This window comes from Oncorhynchus gorbuscha, linkage group LG08 (genome assembly GCF_021184085.1).
Source record: "Oncorhynchus gorbuscha isolate QuinsamMale2020 ecotype Even-year linkage group LG08, OgorEven_v1.0, whole genome shotgun sequence".
NCBI lineage: Eukaryota > Metazoa > Chordata > Actinopteri > Salmoniformes > Salmonidae > Oncorhynchus > Oncorhynchus gorbuscha.
Genome location: NC_060180.1, coordinates 30,652,251 through 30,674,547, shown reverse-complemented (window position 1 = coordinate 30,674,547; position 22,297 = coordinate 30,652,251). Strand labels below are relative to the sequence as shown.

General features: G+C 42.2%; 1 protein-coding gene across 1 annotated transcript in view; it reads left to right on the top strand.

Moving 5' to 3' along the window:
* Positions 1 to 607: 607 nt before the first annotated feature.
* erlin1 (ER lipid raft associated 1) overlaps positions 608 to 22,297 on the top strand; it is a 52,678-nt gene continuing 30,988 nt past the window's right edge. Inside the window, exons 1-4 of the mRNA XM_046359116.1 lie at positions 608 to 750; positions 17,212 to 17,340; positions 17,439 to 17,520; positions 17,636 to 17,682. Of these exons, the coding sequence (XP_046215072.1) occupies positions 17,228 to 17,340; positions 17,439 to 17,520; positions 17,636 to 17,682 (242 nt within the window). The 5' untranslated portion in view covers positions 608 to 750; positions 17,212 to 17,227. The remainder of the gene's footprint in view (positions 751 to 17,211; positions 17,341 to 17,438; positions 17,521 to 17,635; positions 17,683 to 22,297) is intronic.

The window sequence follows — 22,297 nt, the reverse complement described above, 5'->3', positions numbered from 1 at the left end:
CACACACTGTATATAGACTTTTTCTATTGTATTATTGACTGCATGTTTGTTTATTCCATGTGTAACTCTGGGTTGTTGTTTGTGTCGCACTGCTTTGCTTTATCTTGGCCAGGTCGCAGTTGTAAATGAGAACTTGTTCTCAACTAGCCTACCAGGTAAATAAAGGTTAAATTAAAATAATGCCATATGTACACCAAATGCACCCCTTGCCATGTGTTTTTTAGCTAAACTATCTAGAAAAGTGGTTAGCTTTTTTTATTAGATAGCAAGCTAACTGGCTTGACTGTTTATGAACTTCCGTTTTTACCACCAGTCAAGCAATGCACGAGTTGAAAATATTGAACACGTGTTACATATAACGCACCGCAACCTTGCGATGCGGACTTCTTCATGGACAGTTCAGTGGATATGAGGCTTGAAGGTTAAGCCAATATGTCATGCATATACAGTGATTTGCATTGGGGGCATTTATTTGACATTGGAACATGTTTTAAAACCAACATTTAATGCAAATGTAAATTAGATATGAACAAATATCATTGTTAATGTTTAGACAAATATTTTTCATACATTATTCATAAATACAGGTTTAAAACACTATAGGTTAATGACACTTTTCTATTACGTGGAGGACTTTAATTTGAACACTATCAATTCCGTGACCCGGAAGCACTTCAGTGTTGCTGACGAGGTGCTGATGGGTCGATGTCAACTGGATGAAAATACAAGATCTATCGCTTCAATACACTGGTAAGGTTGTATGAAGCCCTTCAGTCTGCACATGAACTAAATTGTAACTAGTAGCTAGTTTTGGCGTATGTATTATTTTCAGGCATGACGTGCGATTTGCCAAGTTAGCAGGACTGAACTAGCTAGCCAGCTAACACGAATCATATCAGATAATAAATTACCTAGCTAGCCAACTTAATAATAAAATAATATATGCCATTTAGCAGACGCTTTTATCCAAAGCGACTTACAGTCATGTGTGCATACATTCTACGTATGGGTGGTCCCGGGGATCGAACCCACTACCCTGGCGTTACAAGCGCCATGCTCTACCAACTGAGCTACATGAGCTACAGAAGGACCACTTGGTTAATAGCTTTTATTGCAGTGATTATTGGCTGTTTTTAACTTGATTGAGTAGGCTTGATAGTTAGCGTTAGCTGTGACGAGGCAGTATTTCTAACCTATAACGGTATTATACACACATACTATGTTACATCAGAGTTTCTAAATCCAGAGGCGCAAATAGCGAGACTTCCGGGAACGTTCGCGAAACAGACCAGGCCTGGGTTTGAGAAAGCAATGAGCGAAGTGAAAATAATGATTTTAGTTAATTTTTTTCCGAAAACGAAAGACCCAACCTAGATTCGAGCCAATGTCTTAAGTAGTTTAACATGTTATTACTCCAACCTTGTGAAAGTGACAAACTGGCACGTTTTCGTCAAGAACAACTTTAGATCAAAGGAGTGCCTTTGATTCGACTGCGTGCGCCTGCGCTGTTTGGCGTGAGACGACCGATCCGATGACGTATTTGTGCGCATGCGCTTAGCTATTCAACGTCGCCATGACATCGCCTACAAGTGTGATTGGGAATTCCTAATGGAGAATCAGTTTCTGCCTGTCTTTGGTTACATGCCTGAACAAGAATCCGGCTTTACAGGGGATGTTGAATATGGCGATTCTCCATTAAACCCGTGGCTTTTGTTTAATGTCAAATCAGGTATAATAAGTTTTATATTGGGATATTCGGTTTTTCTATCATCGATAGCTATTGAGCCAAGCATGCCATGACTATGCACCAATTTGTAAGTCGCTCTGGATAAGAGCGTCTGCTAAATGACTTAAATGTAAATGTATGACAATCGAGGCTATACGATATCGCCAGGTGCCCAAATTGATGACGTTACGTCGTGCAGAGAGTCCATCCTGATGAGCCTTTCCCAGCCAACAACAAATATTCCCACAACTTTAGAATTTTCCCTTAAAGTGGAAACTGACAACGTTTGAATTACCGTACATCGAGGAAGACAAGCATTTCGCAACACCCGCAATAACCTATGCTAAATATGCCTTGCCACTATTTCATTTGATATGAAACACACTTAAATCAGTGAAATATACATTTCCCAGTTTATGCTGCTAAACCAACTTTATAAGATGTTTTAAAAATAGGTTATGTTTGAATAAACATTGCTTGATGTACATTAAGGCATTGTCAGAATAGATGGATGCTGTTCAATGCATGATTAATATAATTCGCCAATAACTTTCTTGGTAGTTCAAAAAATATAGCTATCAGGTTGTAAATCACAGCTGGCCTGGTACATTTATTTGCAGCCTCCATTCAGGATGCACTGTTTGTTTCAATGACTAGCAAGGGCAAAGATCAGAAGTCAGTTATAATGTGGCTAGTAGGCTAGCGTATCTATTAGGCTTGGGCGGTATACCTTATACCGGGGTATTTGGAAATAGCCACAGGGTGGTTTTTCAGCACTGTTTACTATTACTTTAGTTTTTAAAGAAATTGTAATATTTGTAGCTTGTTTTTAAGTAAATACTTGCAGCTAACTTGTGCAATGTGTAAGGAGAAATCATGTTCTTCATTTCACCTTTCACATTATGGAGCTTTATACTTCCCCAGAACAGTTTAGGTTTTGAGTGCTTGTTTGTAAATTCCACTACTGGAGAAAACAGGAGAAGGTGAGTCCAGTAGTGTATTGACCTGGGTTGCGTTTTATATTGAAAGTTTAGGATTTTTTTGCGTCAATATTGTGATCAGGGACTTACAACCATAGTTTCACTTCACAGAAAATACATCCGTGCAACACATTCTGCTGAAAATAGCTTCATTTTCATGAACAGAAATGGAACGCTGTTTGGCTGGCGAGCCTCACACGAAAATGAGTTGCTTGGCCATTGTATTTCTAATGTTTATCATAGGAAATGTTGCTGGCTACATTTTTTTCCTAGTGTTTTGCTTAAAGTTAATCTTGAGTTTTTTACCAGAGACATGTAGGCTGGCTACACCAACAAAAGTGCTGGAGACAAAAGCTACACGTCAGTCAGAGCGCTGTCTGGTGTTGGATTGGCCGTTTTGTGAATTCTCATCTGAGTGGAGAAGTGCAACTGAAGCACAATTAGTCTGATCACAGCAGAAATTACAATTTTAGATCTGCATTTACACAGCATGATATTTCTGACACGCATTATTTTTCCCCTGTGTGAAAAATTAGTCATTTTGTGTTAATGTGAGTTCTTAGGTATGATGATACAAGCTTGGCACACCTGTATTTGGGGAGTTTCTCCCATTCTTCTCTGCAGATCCTTTCAAGCTCTGTCAGGTTGGATGAGAAGCGTTGCTGCACGGCTATTTTCAGGTCTCTCCAGAGATGTTCGATAAAGTTCAAGTCCGGGCTCTGGCTTGGCCACTCAAGGACATTCGGAGACTTGTCCCAAAGCCACTCGTGCGTTGTCTTGGCTTTGTGCTTAGGGTCATTGTCCTATTGTACCTGATATGACACTCACCTCAATTTGAGGTCCTGTGTGCTCTGGAGCAGGTTTTCATCAAGGATCTCTCTTGTACGTTCATCTTTGCCTTGATCCTGACTAGTCTCTTAGTCCCTGCCCCTGAAAAACATCCCCACAGCATGATGTAGGGATGGTGCCAGGTTTCCTCCAGACTTGGCATTCAGGCCAAAGTGTTCAATCTTGGTTTCATCAGACCAGAGAATCTTGTTTCTCATGGTCTGAGAGTCTTTAAGTGCCTATTGGCAAACTCCAAGCAGACTGTCATGTGACTTTCACCTGGCCACTCTACCATAAAGGCCTAATTGGTGGAGTGCTGCAGAGATGGGAGAACCTTCCAGAAAGGCAACTATCTCCACAGAGGAACTTCGGAGCTCTGTCAGAGTGACCATTGGGTTCTTGGTCACCTTCATGACCAAGGCCCTTTCCCCTGATTGCTCAGTTTGGCCGGGCTGCCAGCTTTAGGAGGGAGTCTTGGTTGTACCAAACTTATTCCATTTAAGAATGATGGAGGCCACTGTGTTCTTGGGGGCCTTCAATGCTGCAGACCATTTTTTTTTTGTGCCACAATCCTTTCTCGGCGCTCAACAGACAATTCTTTTGACCTCATGGCTTGATTTTTGCAACTGTGGGGCCTTATGCAGACAGGTGGGTGCCTTTCCAAATAGTGTACAACCAATTGAATTTACCACAGGTAGACTCCAAGTTGTGAAAACATCGAGGCTCAATGGAAACAGGATGCACCTGAGTTACATTTTGAGTCTCATAGCAAAGGGTCTGAATACTTCTGTGATTTATTTTTTATTTTTCATAAATTTGTAAACAATTTTGGCTGTAATGTAATAAAAGGTGGAAAAAGTCAAGGGACCTGAATACTTTCCGAATACACTGTGTGTATGTATATATATTGAACAAAAATAAACGCAATATGCAACAATTTCAAAAATAATTGACTGAGTTATTCTTAATATATGGAAATCAGTCAATTGAAATAAATTCATTAGGCCCTAATCTAAGGATTTCACACGAGTGGGCAGGGGTGCAGCCTTGGGTGGGCCTTGGAGGGCATTGGGGCGGCAGCGTAGCCTAGTGGTTAGAGTGTTGGACTAGTAACCGGAAGGTTGCGAGTTCAAACCCCCGAGCTGACAAGGTACAAATCTGTCGTTCTGCCCCAGGCAAGTCAGTTAAGAACATATTCTTATTTTCAATGACGGCCTGGGAACAGTGGGTTCCCAGGCCGTCATTGAAAATAAGAATATGTTCTTAACTGACTTGCCTGGTTAAATAAAGGTTAAATAAAAAAAATATATAAAAAAATAGGCCCACATACTGCAGAGCCAGGCCCAGCCAATCAGAATTTGTTTCTCCCCAGGAAAGGGCTGTATTTTTTATTTTTTTTTCTCATGAAACATGGCACTTTAAATGTTGCATTTTATATTTTTGTTCAGTGTAATATGAATAAATAAAACTAGACGTTTTTAGCCAACAGTCTGCTCTGTTGCATGATCTTCATTGCTTTCCAACATTGTTTTTATGTACAGCGTTTTTATGAATTTTAGATCTGTCATCTCAGAACTGTCCCAGAGTTGGTTTTGAACCGTAGACATGTTTTCATCGTCCAAAGGGCAATGGGTAATTTCGAGCCCTGGAGGGAATTCTTTTATAAAGCCATTACAAGTATTTGGCTGTTTTTGTAATGTTGGAATATTTTATATGCTACCAAGGGTTGCCAACCATTCTCCAGGAGAGCCTTAAAGGGTCAGTGTTGTATTTTGAGACAGGCTTGAATATGTGAAGAAGCCAGAGGGTATCCTTAGAAAAAATTATGTCCTTGCATCATACACAAGTAAAAACATTTCTTCTGTTTTTTTGGACAATAAAAACATGAGTCTTGTCCAATGTAAAAGTGGCAAAAAAAAGTTCATGTTAAGCCCTGACATTTTTATTGCAACGGTGCAAGAATATTCCAGGTTAGTTTTCTGAGAGTTGGGAGAATCGCCCATCAACATCATACCAAACAAACACAGAACATGGTTGCCGTGTTCTCAGAATATATATATATATATTTTTTTGTAGACACATTTCATGGGAATGTTGCAAGAACATTCATGTGTCCAATGTTGTTTACAGGGCTTGACATTAACTTTTTTTGCCATTTGTCTTTCGGACCCCCCCAGAAAAAGGTCTGTAACACCATCAACCAAATGGGTGACTGAAAATTATATGTTATCGCCCTGTAGCGGCTGGCATGCTACGGGAAGGACGAGAGGAGCCAAATCTTTTTCGATCAGCCTATTCCACTGGCGGAGCTGTGGCCTGAAAGACGAGTAGTAGTCTAGGCATGTCTGTGTGCCGAAGCGTACAGATGGAGTGGCTGACACAGTCAGCAAGCCTCACTGGCTGTGCGTCTTGGAATCTGCTAAACTTTGGACATTGAGATATTAAATAAATGATAGAGAAGATGAAGCCTTGAATAGGAAGAGTGGAAGAGAGTGAGTTTTGTGTAAAATCATGGGCTCTCAGAACTGGATAATTATTGCATTTTTTTCCCCCCTCATCCTCCTCTCTTATTAGGCTCATAAACTCAGCAATAAAAAACATCCTCTCACTGTCAACTGCATTTATTTTCAGCAAATGTAACGTGTAAATATTTTTACTAACATAAGTTTCAGCAACTGAGACAAACTGAACAAGTTTCACAGACATGTGACTAACAGAAATGGAATCATGTGTCCCTGAACAAAGGGGGGCTCAAAATTAAAAGTAAGTCAGTATCTGGTGTGGCCACCAGCTGCATTAAGTACTGCAGTGCATCTCCTCTTCATGGACTGCACCAGATTTTCCCGTTCTTGCTGTGCGATGTTACCCCACTCTTCCACCAAGGCACCTGCAAGTTCCCGGACATTTCTGGGGGGGGAATGGCCCTAGCCCTCACCCTCAGATCCAACAGTCCCAGACGTGCTCAATGGGTTTGTGATCCGGGCTCTTTGCTGGCCATGGCAGAACACTGACATTCCTGTCTTGCAGGAAATCACACACAGAACAAGCAGTATGGCTGGTGGCATTGTCATGCTGGAGGGTCATGTCAGGATGAGCCTGCAGGAAGGGTACCACATGAGGGAGGAGGATGTCTTCCCTGTAAAGCACAGCATTGAGATTGCCTGCAATGACAAGAAGCTCAGTCCGATGATGCTGTGACACACTGCCCCAGACCATGACGGACCCTCCACCTCCAAATCGATCCCGCTCCAGAGTACAGGCCTCGGTGTAACTCGCATTCCTTAGATAAATGCGAATCCGACCATGACCCCTGGTGAGAAAACCGCGACTCGTCAGTGAGGAGCACTTTTTGCCAGTCCTGTCTGGTCCAGCGACGGTGGGTTTGTGCCCATACGTAATGTGGTTGCCGGTGATGTCTGGTGAAGACCTGCCTTACAACAGGCCTACAAGCCCTCAGTCCAGCCTCCGTCTGCAATAGGCTGAGCGTCTGAGCACTGATGGAGGGATTGTGCGTTCCTGGTGTAACTTGGGCAGTTGTTGCCATCCTGTACCTGTCGGCCTGGTGTGATGTTTAGATGTACCGATCCTGTGCAGGGGTTACACGTGGTCTGCCACTGCAAGGACGATCAGCTGTCCATCTTGTCTCTCTGTAGTGCTGTCTTAGGCTTCTCACAGTACAGACATGGCAATTTATTGCCCTGGCCACATCTGCAGTCCGCATGCCTCCTTACAGTGTGCCCAAGGCACGTTCATGCAGATGAGTTGGGACCCTGGGCATCTTTCTTTTGGTGATTGTCAGAGTCTGTAGCAAGGCCTCTTTAGTGTCCTAAGTTTTCATAACTGTGACCTCGATTGCCTACCGTCTGTAAGCTGTTAGTGTCTTAACGACCGTTTCACAGGTGCATGTAATTGTTTATGGTTCATTGAACAAGCATGGGAAACAGTGTTTAAACCCTTTACAATGAACATCTGTGACGTTATTTGGATTATCTTTGAAAGACAGGGTCCTGAAAAAGTGTTGATTCTTTTTTTACTGAGTTTAAATGCTTTGTAGTTAGGTTGCACATTGGTAGAATAATGTGTAGTTGGCCTATGCCTATTTTTACATTTCTTTCAAAAGCTTTTCTCAGCTGTAGCCAAAGTTTTATTTGTATTTTTTTACTCCTTTTTATGTTTTTCCATCTAGGTATTGTTTGCTCAATTTCAATTTTTCTGGCCAACCAATATTTTTTTCATTCAAAAAATCTGAATGAGAATAGCATAGACCTTGACTTTCATAGTTATTCCCATTTTAAAAGCTGCAACTTTAGGACATTTAAATACTTTATTAGAATAGTTTGGAAAATATACTTAACTTTAATTTGTCTTAATTTGCTTTTATGATATTTCAGTTTGTAGGATTAGGCTTTTGGTTGCTTGGTTCGCAATGGCAAGGAGGGATTTGTTTTCTGGCCTTACATGCCTGCATTATTTCAGTCTTCTAATGCTTTGCTCAACTATAAGGTTTGTTGACATTTTCTCATTAGTTTTTTATATATTGCTACTATTTAATCTGTCTTTCTCATTATTAATTTAGGCCTCCCATGTTTTATGGTTATTAAAAAAAACACTTTGAACTTTGAGATAGTTATAGGCTTCTTTTAATTGTTTGATCATGAAATAGTGTAGTAGGAGAAATCATGTAGTATGCATTAAACTGAAAGAGTGACTTAGTAGGCCAATTCTTTTATCAAAAAGAGAGAATTTGGGCTTCTATAACAAGACAACGGAGTATCCGCTAAATATAAAAATTGGCTATTGCCACAGATCATCCAACGTTCGAGAGATTCTTTTCTCCGTTTTCTGACCAGATATTTTCCGCTGATTTGGTGAGACTCATACTTCGCTCCTTCTACATTGTTCTCTTGCTTTGTGTCAATATAACATGTTTATTGAAATAGGCTATAGGAATATAGGCAATTTACTCAATGCACTGCCTTGCTGTGAGCTGCCTGATCCAATTCTGATCAGAGTAATTTGGACAACTGAAATCTATATTCTGGTTGTCTGACTTTTAAAATTTTTATATTTTTAAAATGTATATTTGTAATTTTTTTACTTGCACTGAACAAGCAGACAAGCGTTATTGTCGAGCCCTGGTTTAGAACGTAGGGCTGTCCCCGACCCCTTCAAAAATGTTGGTTCAACATAGTCATCTGTTATTTCGATTGGTCAAAGTTTTTAAACAGGTATTTTTCCCTAATATAGACACACCCTATGTGTTTTAATAAAATCAACTGTATGTCGGCAACTGAGCTTGTCTGATGTTTAAGCACACTGATGAATTTATCAAGGCACAAATGACTTGAGGGAGCCAGAGCTAAAGATAACCTGGTTACGCTCCTGCTCTTATGCTCTTAATAGGCTACACAAGGGGTTGCCAACCTTTTCCATTTGGAGTGCCAGTTCTGATTTTTATATGGACTTTTTCGTGGAACAATTTCATTTATACTTGTCTTCGTATCTCAATTATGTGATTTAATCAAAATTCTCTAAGTAAATTATTTTGCCATTGCCAACTAGATAAAAAATACTCTACATAGAAACTATCCCGATTTAATTATTCAAAAAAAAAAATCCTATAAATCACATTGACTATTCATGGCTTGTCTGCAAGGAACTTGAAACATTGTAACAACTATTAACTTGGGTCTGGCCTGAAGCTCAAGCTAGCGAACTTGCAACATTGTATAAAATATTCTGGGCCCTCAATTTCCACTCCAGTGAGCTCCAAACAGACAAAGCATTTCATGGCTACAGATGTGAGTGCTATGGGGTGATAGACATTTAAACAGGTTACCTTGGTGTTCTGGGGCACAGGGACTATGGTAGTCTGCTTGAAACATGTAGGTATTACATGCTGGGTTATTGAGTGAAGACACTTGCCAGCTTGTTAGCACATGCTCTGTGTACCTGTCCTGATTTTAAAAGGTCTTACTTACATCGGCTATGGTGCGTGACACAGTTTTTGGGAACAGCTGATGCTCTCATGCATGGTTCAGTGTTGCTAGCCTCCGCAGTTGCTAGCCTCCGCACGAGCATACAAGGTATTTAGCTCGTCTGGTTGGCTCGTGTGACTGAACAGCTCCCAGCTTGGCTTGTGTTTGTTATCCGTGATAGTTTGCAGGCCCTGAAGATATAGTAGGATTGGTTCTTGGTCCTGTATTGATGCTTTGCCTGATTGATGGATCGTTGGAGGGCGTAGCAGGATTTCTTACAATCATTTGGATTAGTCCTTGAAACCGGCAGCTCTAGCCTTTAACTCAATGCAGATGTTGCCTGTAATCCATGGCTTCTGGTTGGGATATGTACGTATTGTCATTGTGGGGACGTTTTGTCGATGCACTTATTATTGAAGACAATAACTGAAATATACTTGGAATGAGCATAATGGCTGCCATTCTGTATTTTCAATCAAATGTATTTATAAAGCCCTTCTTACATCAGCTGATGTCAAAGTGCTGTACAGAAACCCAGCCTAAAACGCCAAAGAGTAAAACAAAATTCCCCCCAAGCCCTTAGCACTGAATTCCTTGAGAAACTGGAAGGACAAGTCTGAGTCTCTGGGGGTTGTTGGCACTGTGTGAAAACGTGAAAACACTGTGTGAAAACAAATTGTTACTTTAATAGTAAACAGTACAATGCTGTCATATTCCTATTCACCCCACTGTATCCTGTGTATATGCCAAATAAGCTTTGATTTTGATTTGATAATGTAATATTGATGGAATATGAGTACATTATAGTTAGAACGTATGCACCGGGCCTCACGAGTCTGGGTTCGAGTCCAGGCTCCGTCGCAGCCGGCCGTGACCCGAGAGACCTGTGGTGCCGCGCACAATTGGCCCAGCGTCGTCTGGCTTAGGGGAGGTTTGGCTGGCAGGCATGTTCTTGTCCCATCGCATGCTAGGGACTCCTGTGGCGGGCTGGGCGCAGTGCCCGCTGACACATCACCAGGTGTACGGTGTTTCCTCCGACACATTGGTGCGGCTGGCTTCCGGATTAAGTGGGCATTGTGTCAAGAAGCAGAGCAGCTTGGTTGGGTTGTGTTTCGGAGGACGCACGGCTCTCGACCTTCGCCTCTCCCGAGTCTGTATGGGAGTTGCAGCGATGAGACAAGACTGTAACTACCAATTGGATACCATGAAATTGGGGAGAAAAATAAATAAACGTATGCACCGTTTATGAATTCAACCATCAATTCTCTGACTAAGTTGGAACATTACCACCAAATAAGTGTTACAAGTGTCCTTCACGTACAGTTGAAGTCAGAAGTTCACGTACACTTAGGTTGGCGTCATTGAAACTCGTTTTTGAACCACTCCACAAATTTCTTGTTAACAAACTATAGTTCTGGCAAGTCAGTTGTGTTATGTGCAAAGTAGATGTCCTAAGTAATTTTTCCAACAATTGTTTACAGATTATTTCACTTATAATTCACTGTAACACAATTCCAGTGAGCCAGAAGTTTACATACACTAAGTTGATGGTGCCTTTTAAACAGCTTGGAAAATTCCAGAAAGTAATGTCATGGCTTTAGAAGCTTCTGATAGGTTAATTGACATAATTTGAGTCAATTGGAGGTGTACCTGTGGATGTATTTCAAGGCCGACCTTAAAACTCTGTGCCTCTTTGCTTGACATCATGGCAAAATCAAAAGCCAAGACAGAAAGTCAGCCAAGACCTCAGATTTGTTTTTAGACCTCCCAAAGTCTGGTTCATCCTTGGGAGCAATTTCCAAACGCCTGAAGGTACCACGTTCATCTGTACAAACAATAGTACGCAAGTATGAACACTGTGGGACCACGCAGTCTTCATACCACTCAGGAAGGAGATGTGTTCTGTCTCCTAGAGATGAATGTACATTGGTGCGAATTCAGAAATCAATCCCAGAACAGCAGCGAAGGACATTGTGAAGATGCTGGAGGAAACCGGTACAAAAGTATCTATATCCACAGTAAAACGCGTCCTATATCGACATAACCTGAAAGGCCGCTCAGAAAGAACGAAGCCACTGCTCCAAAACTGCCATAAAAAAGCCAGAGTATGGTTTGCAACTGCACATGGGGACAAAGATTGTACTTTTTGGAGAAATGTCCTCTGGTCTGATGAAACAAAAATAGAACTGTTTGGCCATATTGACCATCGTTATGTTAGGAGGAAAATGGGGGAGGCTTGCAAGCTGAAAAACACCATTCCAACTGTCACGGGGGTGGCAGCATCATGTTGAGGGGGTGCTTTGCTGCAGGAGAGACTGGTGCACTTTACAAAATAGATGGCGTCATGAGGAAGGAAAATTGTGGATATATTGAAGCAACATCTTCAGACCTCAGTCAGGAAGTTAAAGCTTGGTTGCGAATGGGTCTTCCAAATGGATTATGACACAAAGCATAGTTCCAAAGTTGTGGCAAAATGGCCTAAGGACAACAAAGTCAAGGTATTTGAGTGGTCATCACACAGCCCTGACCTCAATCACAGAGAAAAGTTGTGGGCACAACTGAAAAAGTTTTTGTGAACAATGAGGCCTACAAGCCCCACTCCGATACACCAGCTCTGTCAGGAGGAATGGGCCAAAATTCACCCAACCTATTGTCGGAAGCTTGTGGAAGGCTACCTGAAACGTTTGACCCAAGTTAATCAATTTAAAGGCAATGCTACCAAATACTAATTCAGTGTATGTGAACTTCTGACCCACTGGGAATGTGATGAATGAAATAAAAGCTAAATAAATCCTTCTCTACTATTATTCTGACATTTCACATTTTAAAATAGTGGTGATCCTAACTGACCTAAGACAGGGAGTTTTTACTAGGATTAAATGTCAGGAATTGTTTAAATGTATTTGCTAAGGTGTATGTAACCTTCCGACATTAACAGTACATAGAACAGGCCACGACCTGCAGATTCCTGCTTTAAGGAAATGTTCTCTTAACACCAAAACATGCTAAATAGGTTGTCAGAAGGTTTTTGTTGACATAGAATGTTCACATAACTAATGGCAAACTGGACACTCAAACATCAGAACATTATTAGTAACATTACAAAAACATTCTCTCTCCCTTGAAATGTTAGCTTGGTTCCCAGCTAGCTAGTTTAATGATTGTGGCTAGAAACTTCAGCGATTATTTGAAACTTGTCTGCTGAAGTTGGGACTTGGGAGTATTCAGAATCATTCTGTTTTTATAGAGTTAGCCTTTTATGCCGTAGTTTGGTGAAAATCACTACAAGAAATGTGCGTTAGCTGTCATCCTTGCCTGATATTGGCTACGCTAGCATTTCCCAAACTAGGGGTCCTGCTTTTAAAATGTGGTCGTGAGAGAAACTCTGAAATAAAAAAACACACTTGGTTCATAGAACCTGGGTTAAGGTACTAGTCTCCGGTAGTTGCTAGATGGAATTGTAATTAACAGAGCCACATTTGTTGTAAGGAGCGGTTTCTGTTTCTTTCCCCATCTACAATGCCCACAAGCCGGCCGGGACTCATTAGAACACAGTGGCAGGCACTAAATCAGACTTGCAAAAAGACCCTTGATGTTCTTTTCTATACAGCAGATAATACAAAATTATTGCCCGATCTTCTGAACTTCCCAATACCTTTTCTGATGCATTTGTCACTTGAAACCATACTTCCTTCAGATTGGAATACTGTCAAAAGTACTGTCAGACTAATTGTTCTAGCCCCAATTAAAAAATGTATATATTGGGTGTTAATTACCTCACGTTTTAAATTTATTTTTTTACATGTTGGGGTTGCAAAAAAAAGTATCAAATGGGGTCGCGGGACAGAAACTTTGTAAACCCCTGGGCTACACTATCTAGCTACTTCCCTCTCCCTTACTACGGCAACCGGGGTCGAAGGACGTGTGCTGTACCTCTTGTGTTGTCGGCTTGCTCTGCAAACTCTCCACATTGAGCAGTGTAGACTGTATCATTGTGACATCCAGGTGGTTCCTACCAATATTACAAGTTATTTATTGTGTAGGCTGCTATTCTACTCTAAATAATAAAATCAAGTGGGAATGGAACAAATTAGAGATGGTGACCAACACTACAAGTTAAACTACATGGCCAAAATAATGTGGGCACCTACTCGATAAACATCTCATTCCAAAAATGATGGGCATTTAATATGGAGTTGGGTTCCCCTTTGCTGCTATTCCAGCCTCCACTCTTCTCAGAAGGCTTTCCACTAGATGTTGGAACATTGCTGCGGGAACTTGCTTCCATTCAGCCACAAAAGCATTAGTGAAGTCGGGCACTGGTGTTAGGCAATAAGGCCTGGCTCGCAGTCAGCGTTCCAATTCATCCCAAAGGTGTTTGATGGCCGGGGTTGAGGTCAGGGCTCGACAAACCATTTCTGTACGGACCTCACTTTGTCATGCTGAAACAGGAAACGGCCTTCCCCAAACTGTTGCCACAAGTTGGAAACACAGAATCATCTACAATGTCATTTTAGAGTTCAATAGCGGCGAGCTTTACACCACTCCAGCCGATGCTTGGTATTGCGCATGTCGATCTTAGGTTTCTGTGCGGGCTGCTCGACCATGGAAAAATTTCATGAAGCTTCCGACGAACAGTTCTTGTGCTGACGTTGCTTCCAGAAGCAGTTTGGAACTCTTTAGTAAGTGTTGCAACCGAGAACAGACTATTTTTACTCGCTACGCCCTTCAGCACTCACTGGTCCTGTTCTGTGACCTTGTGTGGCCTACACTTTGCGGCTGAGGCTTTGTTGCTCCTAGACGTTTCCACTTCACAATAACGGCATTTACAGTTGACCGGGGCATCTCGTGGAGGGACGAAATTTGACACTGACTTGTTGGAAAGGTGGCTTTACATTTACATTTAAGTCATTTAGCAGACGCTCTTATCCAGAGCGACTTACAAATTGGCATCCTATGATGATGGCATGTTGAAAGTCACTGAGTTCTTCAGGAAGGCCATTCTACTGTCAATGTTTGTCTACGGAGATTGCATGGTTGTGGGCTCAATTTTAGAAACCTGTCAGCAACTAGTGTTGCTGAAATAGCCAAATACACTAATTTGAAGGGGTGGATGGAGAAGAATCTACACTTGTTTTTTGTCAAATAAAAAATAGGATTTCAGATTTCAATATTTATAGCTCTCTAACAAAGCGTGCCATGACTAAAAATGATATATTCTGAATTGGGAGGATGGAGAAAAATCCACACCTTTTTTGTTTGTTTGAACTCCTGAAGAAAATGCAAATCTTCAATAGCTCTTCAAAAAAGCGTGCCATGACTATGAAAATTATATATTCTAAATCGGGAGGATGGAGAAAAATACATGCCTTTTTGGTGCGTGAATTTGTTATAAACAACATTTGGGGGGGGGATTTCATTTCCAATAACTCCAAGTTTTACATGACTATGAAAATGATATATTCTGAATCGGGAGGATAGAGAAAAGTCCATGCCTTTAAAAAATAATTCAACCTTCAATAGCTCTGTATTCTATGTACTCGCAAATGTATTCTTTATTAGGATAGAGTAGAATCTATACTTTTTTTCTGGGGGGGTAAAAACAAAAGGCATCCATACTCTAAAGGTCAAAATAAAAAGTTACATGCAACTGAAAAAATGCCCTTTCTGGAAAAAGTATTGTTTTTGACCTAGTACGCATGCACAAAATCCACCTCCCAGTAAAATCATTCATTACTGCCACACACAGGTCGGCTGGTCTAGCAGCAGGAAAGGTCATTGATTATCATCTACAGCAGTGTGTGAATGTCATATCGATCTATTGCTTCACCCGTGCTACACGGAATGCAATATTCCATGCAAGTAGATTAAGTAGACCATATAGGGTACTTTTTTTTTTACAATTGTATGTTTCTAAATGGCTTTATTTAGTGGATTTCCATTCAATTTGTTTTATACTGCAGGAGGTGCAGAAGAGATGGATTTGGCGCATGCAGAATACTTAGATTCTATCCAGACAAGGCATAGTGGGTGTAGCCAATGGTATGGTCTCAGACAATTTTAAAAGCCTGGCTCTTGTGAGAAATTTTTAAACCTGTTTGGCGCAGGTGTGCTGATAGCGACCGACCTCGACAACATCCAGTGAAATTGCAGAGCGCCAAATTCATAATAAACAAAAAGCGTCTGCTAAATGGCATATATTATTTCATAAAAAGTGTTATACATCGTTCTACCGTCCCACCTGCCCAACATCCAGAGAAATTGCAGAGGGCGCAATTCAAACTACGGTATTATAAATATTTAACTTTCATAAAATCACAAGTGTAATACATCAAAATGAAGCTTAACTTCTTGTTAAGTCAACCGCTGTGTTTCAAAAAGGCTTTATGGCGAAAGCAAACCATGCGATTATCTGAGGACAGTGCTCCGCATACAAACACATGAAAAACATACTTCAACCAAGCAGGTGCGACACGAAAGTCAGAAATAGCGATATAAAAAGTGCCTTACCTTTGATCTCCTTCTGTTGGCACTCCAAAAGGTCCCAGTTGCATCACAAATGGTCCTTTTGTTGGATAATGTCCTTCTTTATATCTATAAAAACTCAGTTAAGCTGGCTTGCTTCAGTCAATAATCCACCCAGTTTCCCTCCATCAAAATGCATACAAAATGAATCCCAAATGTTACTAATAAACTATCATTTAATTTACTACTAAACTACAATTTAAGACTGTGAATTGTTATTGTCTTTACCGGAGAAAAATACCAAAGAACGCGCTCTCTTCCACGTGCTTGGAAACACTACAGCCAAAATGAGAGCCATCTAGAAAAACTACAATTTCTGGCTAATTTTTCCAAAAACCAGCCTGAAACTCTTTCTAAGACTGTTGACATCTAGTGAAAGCCCTAGGAACTGCAACCTGGGAGGACTTTGCCTTATAATCAAAGTGACAGCCATTGAAAATAGAGGTAGGCTGATTCTTGTTTTGTTTTTTGGGGGATGGTTTGTCCTCGGGGTTTCGCCTGCCATATCAGTTCTGTTATACTCAGACATAATTTTAACAGTTTTAGAAACTTTAGAGTTTTCTGTCCAAATCTACCAATTATATGCATATCCTAGCTTCTGGGTTTTAGTAACTGGCAGTTTACTTTGTGCACCTCATTCATCCAAACTTCCGAATACTGCTCCTTCGCCTAAAAAAGCTAAAGCTAATTTAAGACAATTCTACACATTTTGCCATGGGTAGAGACAACATTTTACGGTTTTAATGTGAATTTCCTGCATTTCTACACATTTTGTCATGGGGTTAAGAGAATTTGTGGCTTTGAAGCTAATTTCCATCACATTTTGCCATGCCTTATGCAGTGTTCCAATTCTGAGTGACTAAAACATTTTTTTTTAAATCGTTGCCCCATTACTTGAATTTTAGATTTTCCCTGACTCTTAGTTTTATTTAGGTGATTGTTAGTTCTCAGATTATCTTATATTATAAAAATATAGCTCCATATTTATACAGTTTGCACTGAAAATGTTTTACCACCCGAAAATTGTGTTTTTAAATTAAATACAAATTGTAATATATATATTTTTTGTAGTGGTGGCAACGATTTGGCAGCCCACCTCTGGTAAATGAATATTTGGAAAGCACTGTTTCAGTGCTTTTTGTCCTCTCACTCTGTAACTGTGTGTGTGTTGTAGGTGAGTTCGGGTGAGGATGACGATGACTCACGTGGGGGCAGTAGTTGGTGCAGTAACTGCAGTGATGGCCATCCTGCTGCACTCCTCCATTCACAAGATAGAGGAGGGACACCTAGCTGTTTACTACAGGTATGATCCATGACCCCCAACCCTCTGTCATCCATTCACCAGGTAGTAAAGTACTGTGAAGAGTAGATTCATATTATTGGTTCATTTCTGTGTTTTAGAGGAGGAGCTTTGCTAACTTCACCCAACGGCCCTGGATACCACATTATGATGCCCTTTCTTACCACCTACAGATCAGTACAGGTACTATCTGACCCCTAAACCCTGACCCCTGACTTCTAACTCTGGATACCATATCATGCTGGCCTTTATTAGATCTACAGGTCAGTTCTAAAAAAAAAAAAACGTTCTCTTCCAGACGACTCTTCAAACTGATGAGATAAAGAACGTGCCTTGTGGAACTAGGTAAATCTAGAACATTTGCATGGTGTTTCTGAAAGGTGTTTGTGTGTGTGCTTGTGTGGTGGAGGACGTTGACCATGTTCGTGACCATGTTTCTGAAAGGTGTTTGCTTGTGTGGTGGAGGACGTTGACCATGTTCGTGACCGTGTTTCTGATGTGTTTGTGTGTGTGGTGGAGGACATTGACCATGTTCGTGACCATGTTTCTGATGTGCTTGTGTGGTGGAGGACATTGACCATGTTTCTGATGTGTTTGTGTGGTGGAGGACGTTGACCATGTTTCTGATGTGCTTGTGTGGTGGAGGACGTTGACCATGTTTCTGATGTGCTTGTGTGGTGGAGGACGTTGACCATGTTCGTGACCATGTTTCTGATGTGTTTGTGTGTGTGATTGTGTGGTGGAGGACGTTGACCATGTTCGTGACCATGTTTCTGATGTGTTTGTGTGGTGGAGGACATTGACCATGTTCGTGACCAGGTTTCTGATGTGTTTGTGTGGTGGAGGACATTGACCATGTTCGTGACCATGTTTCTGATGTGTTTGTGTGGTGGAGGACATTGACCATGTTCGTGACCATGTTTCTGATGTGTTTGTGTGTGTGCTTGTGTGGTGGAGGACGTTGACCATGTTCGTGACCATGTTTCTGATGTGTTTGTGTGGTGGAGGACGTTGACCATGTTCGTGACCATGTTTCTGATGTGTTTGTGTGTGTGCTTGTGTGGTGGAGGACGTTGACCATGTTCGTGACCATGTTTCTGATGTGTTTGTGTGTGTGCTTGTGTGGTGGAGGACGTTGACCATGTTCGTGACCATGTTTCTGATGTGTTTGTGTGTGTGCTTGTGTGGTGGAGGACGTTGACCATGTTCGTGACCATGTTTCTGATGTGTTTGTGTGGTGGAGGACATTGACCATGTTCGTGACCATGTTTCTGATGGGTTTGTGTGGTGGAGGACATTGACCATGTTCGTGACCATGTTTCTGATGTGTTTGTGTGGTGGAGGACATTGACCATGTTCGTGACCATGTTTCTGATGTGTCTGTGTGGTGGAGGACATTGACCATGTTCGTGACCATGTTTCTGATGTGTTTGTGTGGTGGAGGACATTGACCATGTTCGTGACCATGTTTCTGATGTGTTTGTGTGGTGGAGGACGTTGACCATGTTCGTGACCATGTTTCTGATGTGTTTGTGTGTGTGCTTGTGTGGTGGAGGATGTTGACCATGTTTCTGATGTGTTTGTGTGGTGGAGGACATTGACCATGTTCGTGACCATGTTTCTGATGTGTGTGTGTTTGTGTGGTGGAGGACATTGACCATGTTCGTGACCATGTTTCTGATGTGTTTGTGTGTGTGCTTGTGTGGTGGAGGACGTTGACCATGTTCGTGACCATGTTTCTGATGTGTGTGTGTTTGTGTGGTGGAGGACATTGACCATGTTCGTGACCATGTTTCTGATGTGTTTGTGTGTGTGCTTGTGTGGTGGAGGACGTTGACCATGTTCGTGACCATGTTTCTGATGTGTTTGTGTGTGTGCTTGTGTGGTGGAGGACATTGACCCTGTTCGTGACCATGTTTCTGATGTGTTTGTGTGTGTGCTTGTGTGGTGGAGGACGTTGACCATGTTCGTGACCATGTTTCTGATGTGTTTGTGTGTGTGCTTGTGTGGTGGAGGACGTTGACCATGTTCGTGACCATGTTTCTGATGTGTTTGTGTGGTGGAGGACATTGACCATGTTCGTGACCATGTTTCTGATGTGTTTGTGTGGTGGAGGACATTGACCATGTTCGTGACCATGTTTCTGATGTGTTTGTGTGGTGGAGGACGTTGACCATGTTCTGACCATGTTTCTGATGTGTTTGTGTGGTGGAGGACATTGACCATGTTCGTGACCATGTTTCTGATGTGTTTGTGTGGTGGAGGACGTTGACCATGTTCGTGACCATGTTTCTGATGTGTTTGTGTGTGTGCTTGTGTGGTGGAGGACGTTGACCATGTTGTGACCATGTTTCTGATGTGTTTGTGTGTGTGCTTGTGTGGTGGAGGACGTTGACCATGTTTGTGACCATGTTTCTGATGTGTTTGTGTGTGTGCTTGTGTGGTGGAGGACGTTGACCATGTTCGGGACCATGTTTCTGATGTGTTTGTGTGTGTGCTTGTGTGGTGGAGGACGTTGACCATGTTCGTGACCATGTTTCTGATGTGTTTGTGTGGTGGAGGACATTGACCATGTTGGTGGATGGGTTTGTGTGGTGGAGGACATTGACCATGTTCGTGACCATGTTTTTGATGTGTTTGTGTGGTGGAGGACATTGACCATGTTTGTGACCATGTTTCTGATGTGTCTGTGTGGTGGAGGACATTGACTATGTTCGTGACCATGTTTCTGATGTGTTTGTGTGGTGGAGGACGTTGACCATGTTCGTGACCATGTTTCTGATGTGTTTGTGTGGTGGAGGACATTGACCATGTTCGTGACCATGTTTCTGATGTGTTTGTGTGTGTGCTTGTGGGTGGACCATGTTGACCATGTTTCTGATGTGTTTGTGTGGTGGAGGACATTGACCATGTTCGTGACCATGTTTCTGATGTGTTTGTGTGTGTGCTTGTGTGGTGGAGGACGTTGACCATGTTCGTGACCATGTTTCTGATGTGTGTGTGCTTGTGTGGTGGAGGACATTGACCATGTTCGTGACCATGTTTCTGATGTGTTTGTGTGTGTGCTTGTGTGGTGGAGGACGTTGACCATGTTCGTGACCATGTTTGTGTGTGTGCTTGTGTGGTGGAGGACATTGACCATGTTCGTGACCATGTTTCTGATGTGTTTGTGTGTGTGCTTGTGTGGTGGAGGACGTTGACCATGTTCGTGACCATGTTTCTGATGTGTTTGTGTGTGTGCTTGTGTGGTGGAGGACGTTGACCATGTTCGTGACCATGTTTCTGATGTGTTTGTGTGTGTGCTTGTGTGGTGGAGGACGTTGACCATGTTCGTGACCATGTTTCTGATGTGTGTGTGCTTGTGTGGTGGAGGACGTTGACCATGTTCGTGACCATGTTTCTGATGTGTTTGTGTGTGTGCTTGTGTGGTGGAGGACGTTGACCATGTTCGTGACCATGTTTCTGATGTGTTTGTGTGGTTGACATTGACCATGTTGTGACCATGTTTCTGATGGGTTTGACCATGTGGTGGAGGACATTGACCATGTTCGTGACCATGTTTCTGATGTGTTTGTGTGGTGGAGGACATTGACCATGTTCGTGACCATGTTTCTGATGTGTTTGTGTGGTGGAGGACATTGACCATGTTCGTGACCATGTTTCTGATGTGTTTGTGTGGTGGAGGACATTGACCATGTTTGACCATGTGGTGGTGGAGGACGTTGACCATGTTCGTGACCATGTTTCTGATGTGTTTGTTTGTGTGGTGGAGGACGTTGACCATGTTCGTGACCATGTTTCTGATGTGTTTGTGTGTGTGCTTGTGTGGTGGAGGACGTTGACCATGTTCGTGACCATGTTTCTGATGTGTTTGTGTGGTGGAGGACGTTGACCATGTTCGTGACCATGTTTCTGATGTGTTGTGTGTGGTGGAGGACGTTGACCATGTTCGTGACCATGTTTCTGATGTGTTTGTGTGTTGTGTGTGGAGGACATTGACCATGTTCGTGACCATGTTTCTGATGTGTTTGTGTGGTGGAGGACATTGACCATGTTCGTGACCATGTTTCTGATGTGTTTGTGTGGTGGAGGACATTGACCATGTTCGTGACCATGTTTCTGATGTGGTGGAGGACGTTGACCATGTTCGTGACCATGTTTCTGATGTGTTTGTGTGGTGGAGGACGTTGACCATGTTCGTGACCATGTTTCTGATGTGTTTGTGTGTGTGCTTGTGTGGTGGAGGACGTTGACCATGTTCGGGACCATGTTTCTGATGTGTTTGTCTGTGTGCTTGTGTGGTGGAGGACGTTGACCATGTTCGTGACCATGTTTCTGATGTGTTTGTGTGTGTGCTTGTGAGGTGGAGGACGTTGACCATGTTCGTGACCATGTTTCTGATGTGTTTGTGTGTGTGCTTGTGTGGTGGAGGACGTTGACCATGTTCGTGACATGTTTCTGATGTTTCTGATGTGTTTGTGTGGTGGAGGACATTGACCATGTTCGTGACCATGTTTCTGATGTGTTTGTGTGGTGGAGGACATTGACCATGTTCGTGACCATGTTTCTGATGTGTTTGTGTGTGTGCTTGTGTGGTGGAGGACGTTGACCATGTTCGTGACCATGTTTCTGATGTGTTTGTGTGTGTGCTTGTGTGGTGGAGGACGTTGACCATGTTCGTGACCATGTTTCTGATGTGTTGTGTGCTTGTGTGTTTGACCATGTGTGTGTTTCTGATGTGTTTGTGTGGTGGAGGACATTGACCATGTTCGTGACCATGTTTCTGATGTGTTTGTGTGGTGGAGGACATTGACCATGTTCGTGACCATGTTTCTGATGTGTTTGTGTGGTGGAGGACATTGACCATGTTCGTGACCATGTTTCTGATGTGTTTGTGTGGTGGAGGACATTGACCATGTTCGTGACCATGTTTCTGATGTGTTTGTGTGTGTGCTTGTGT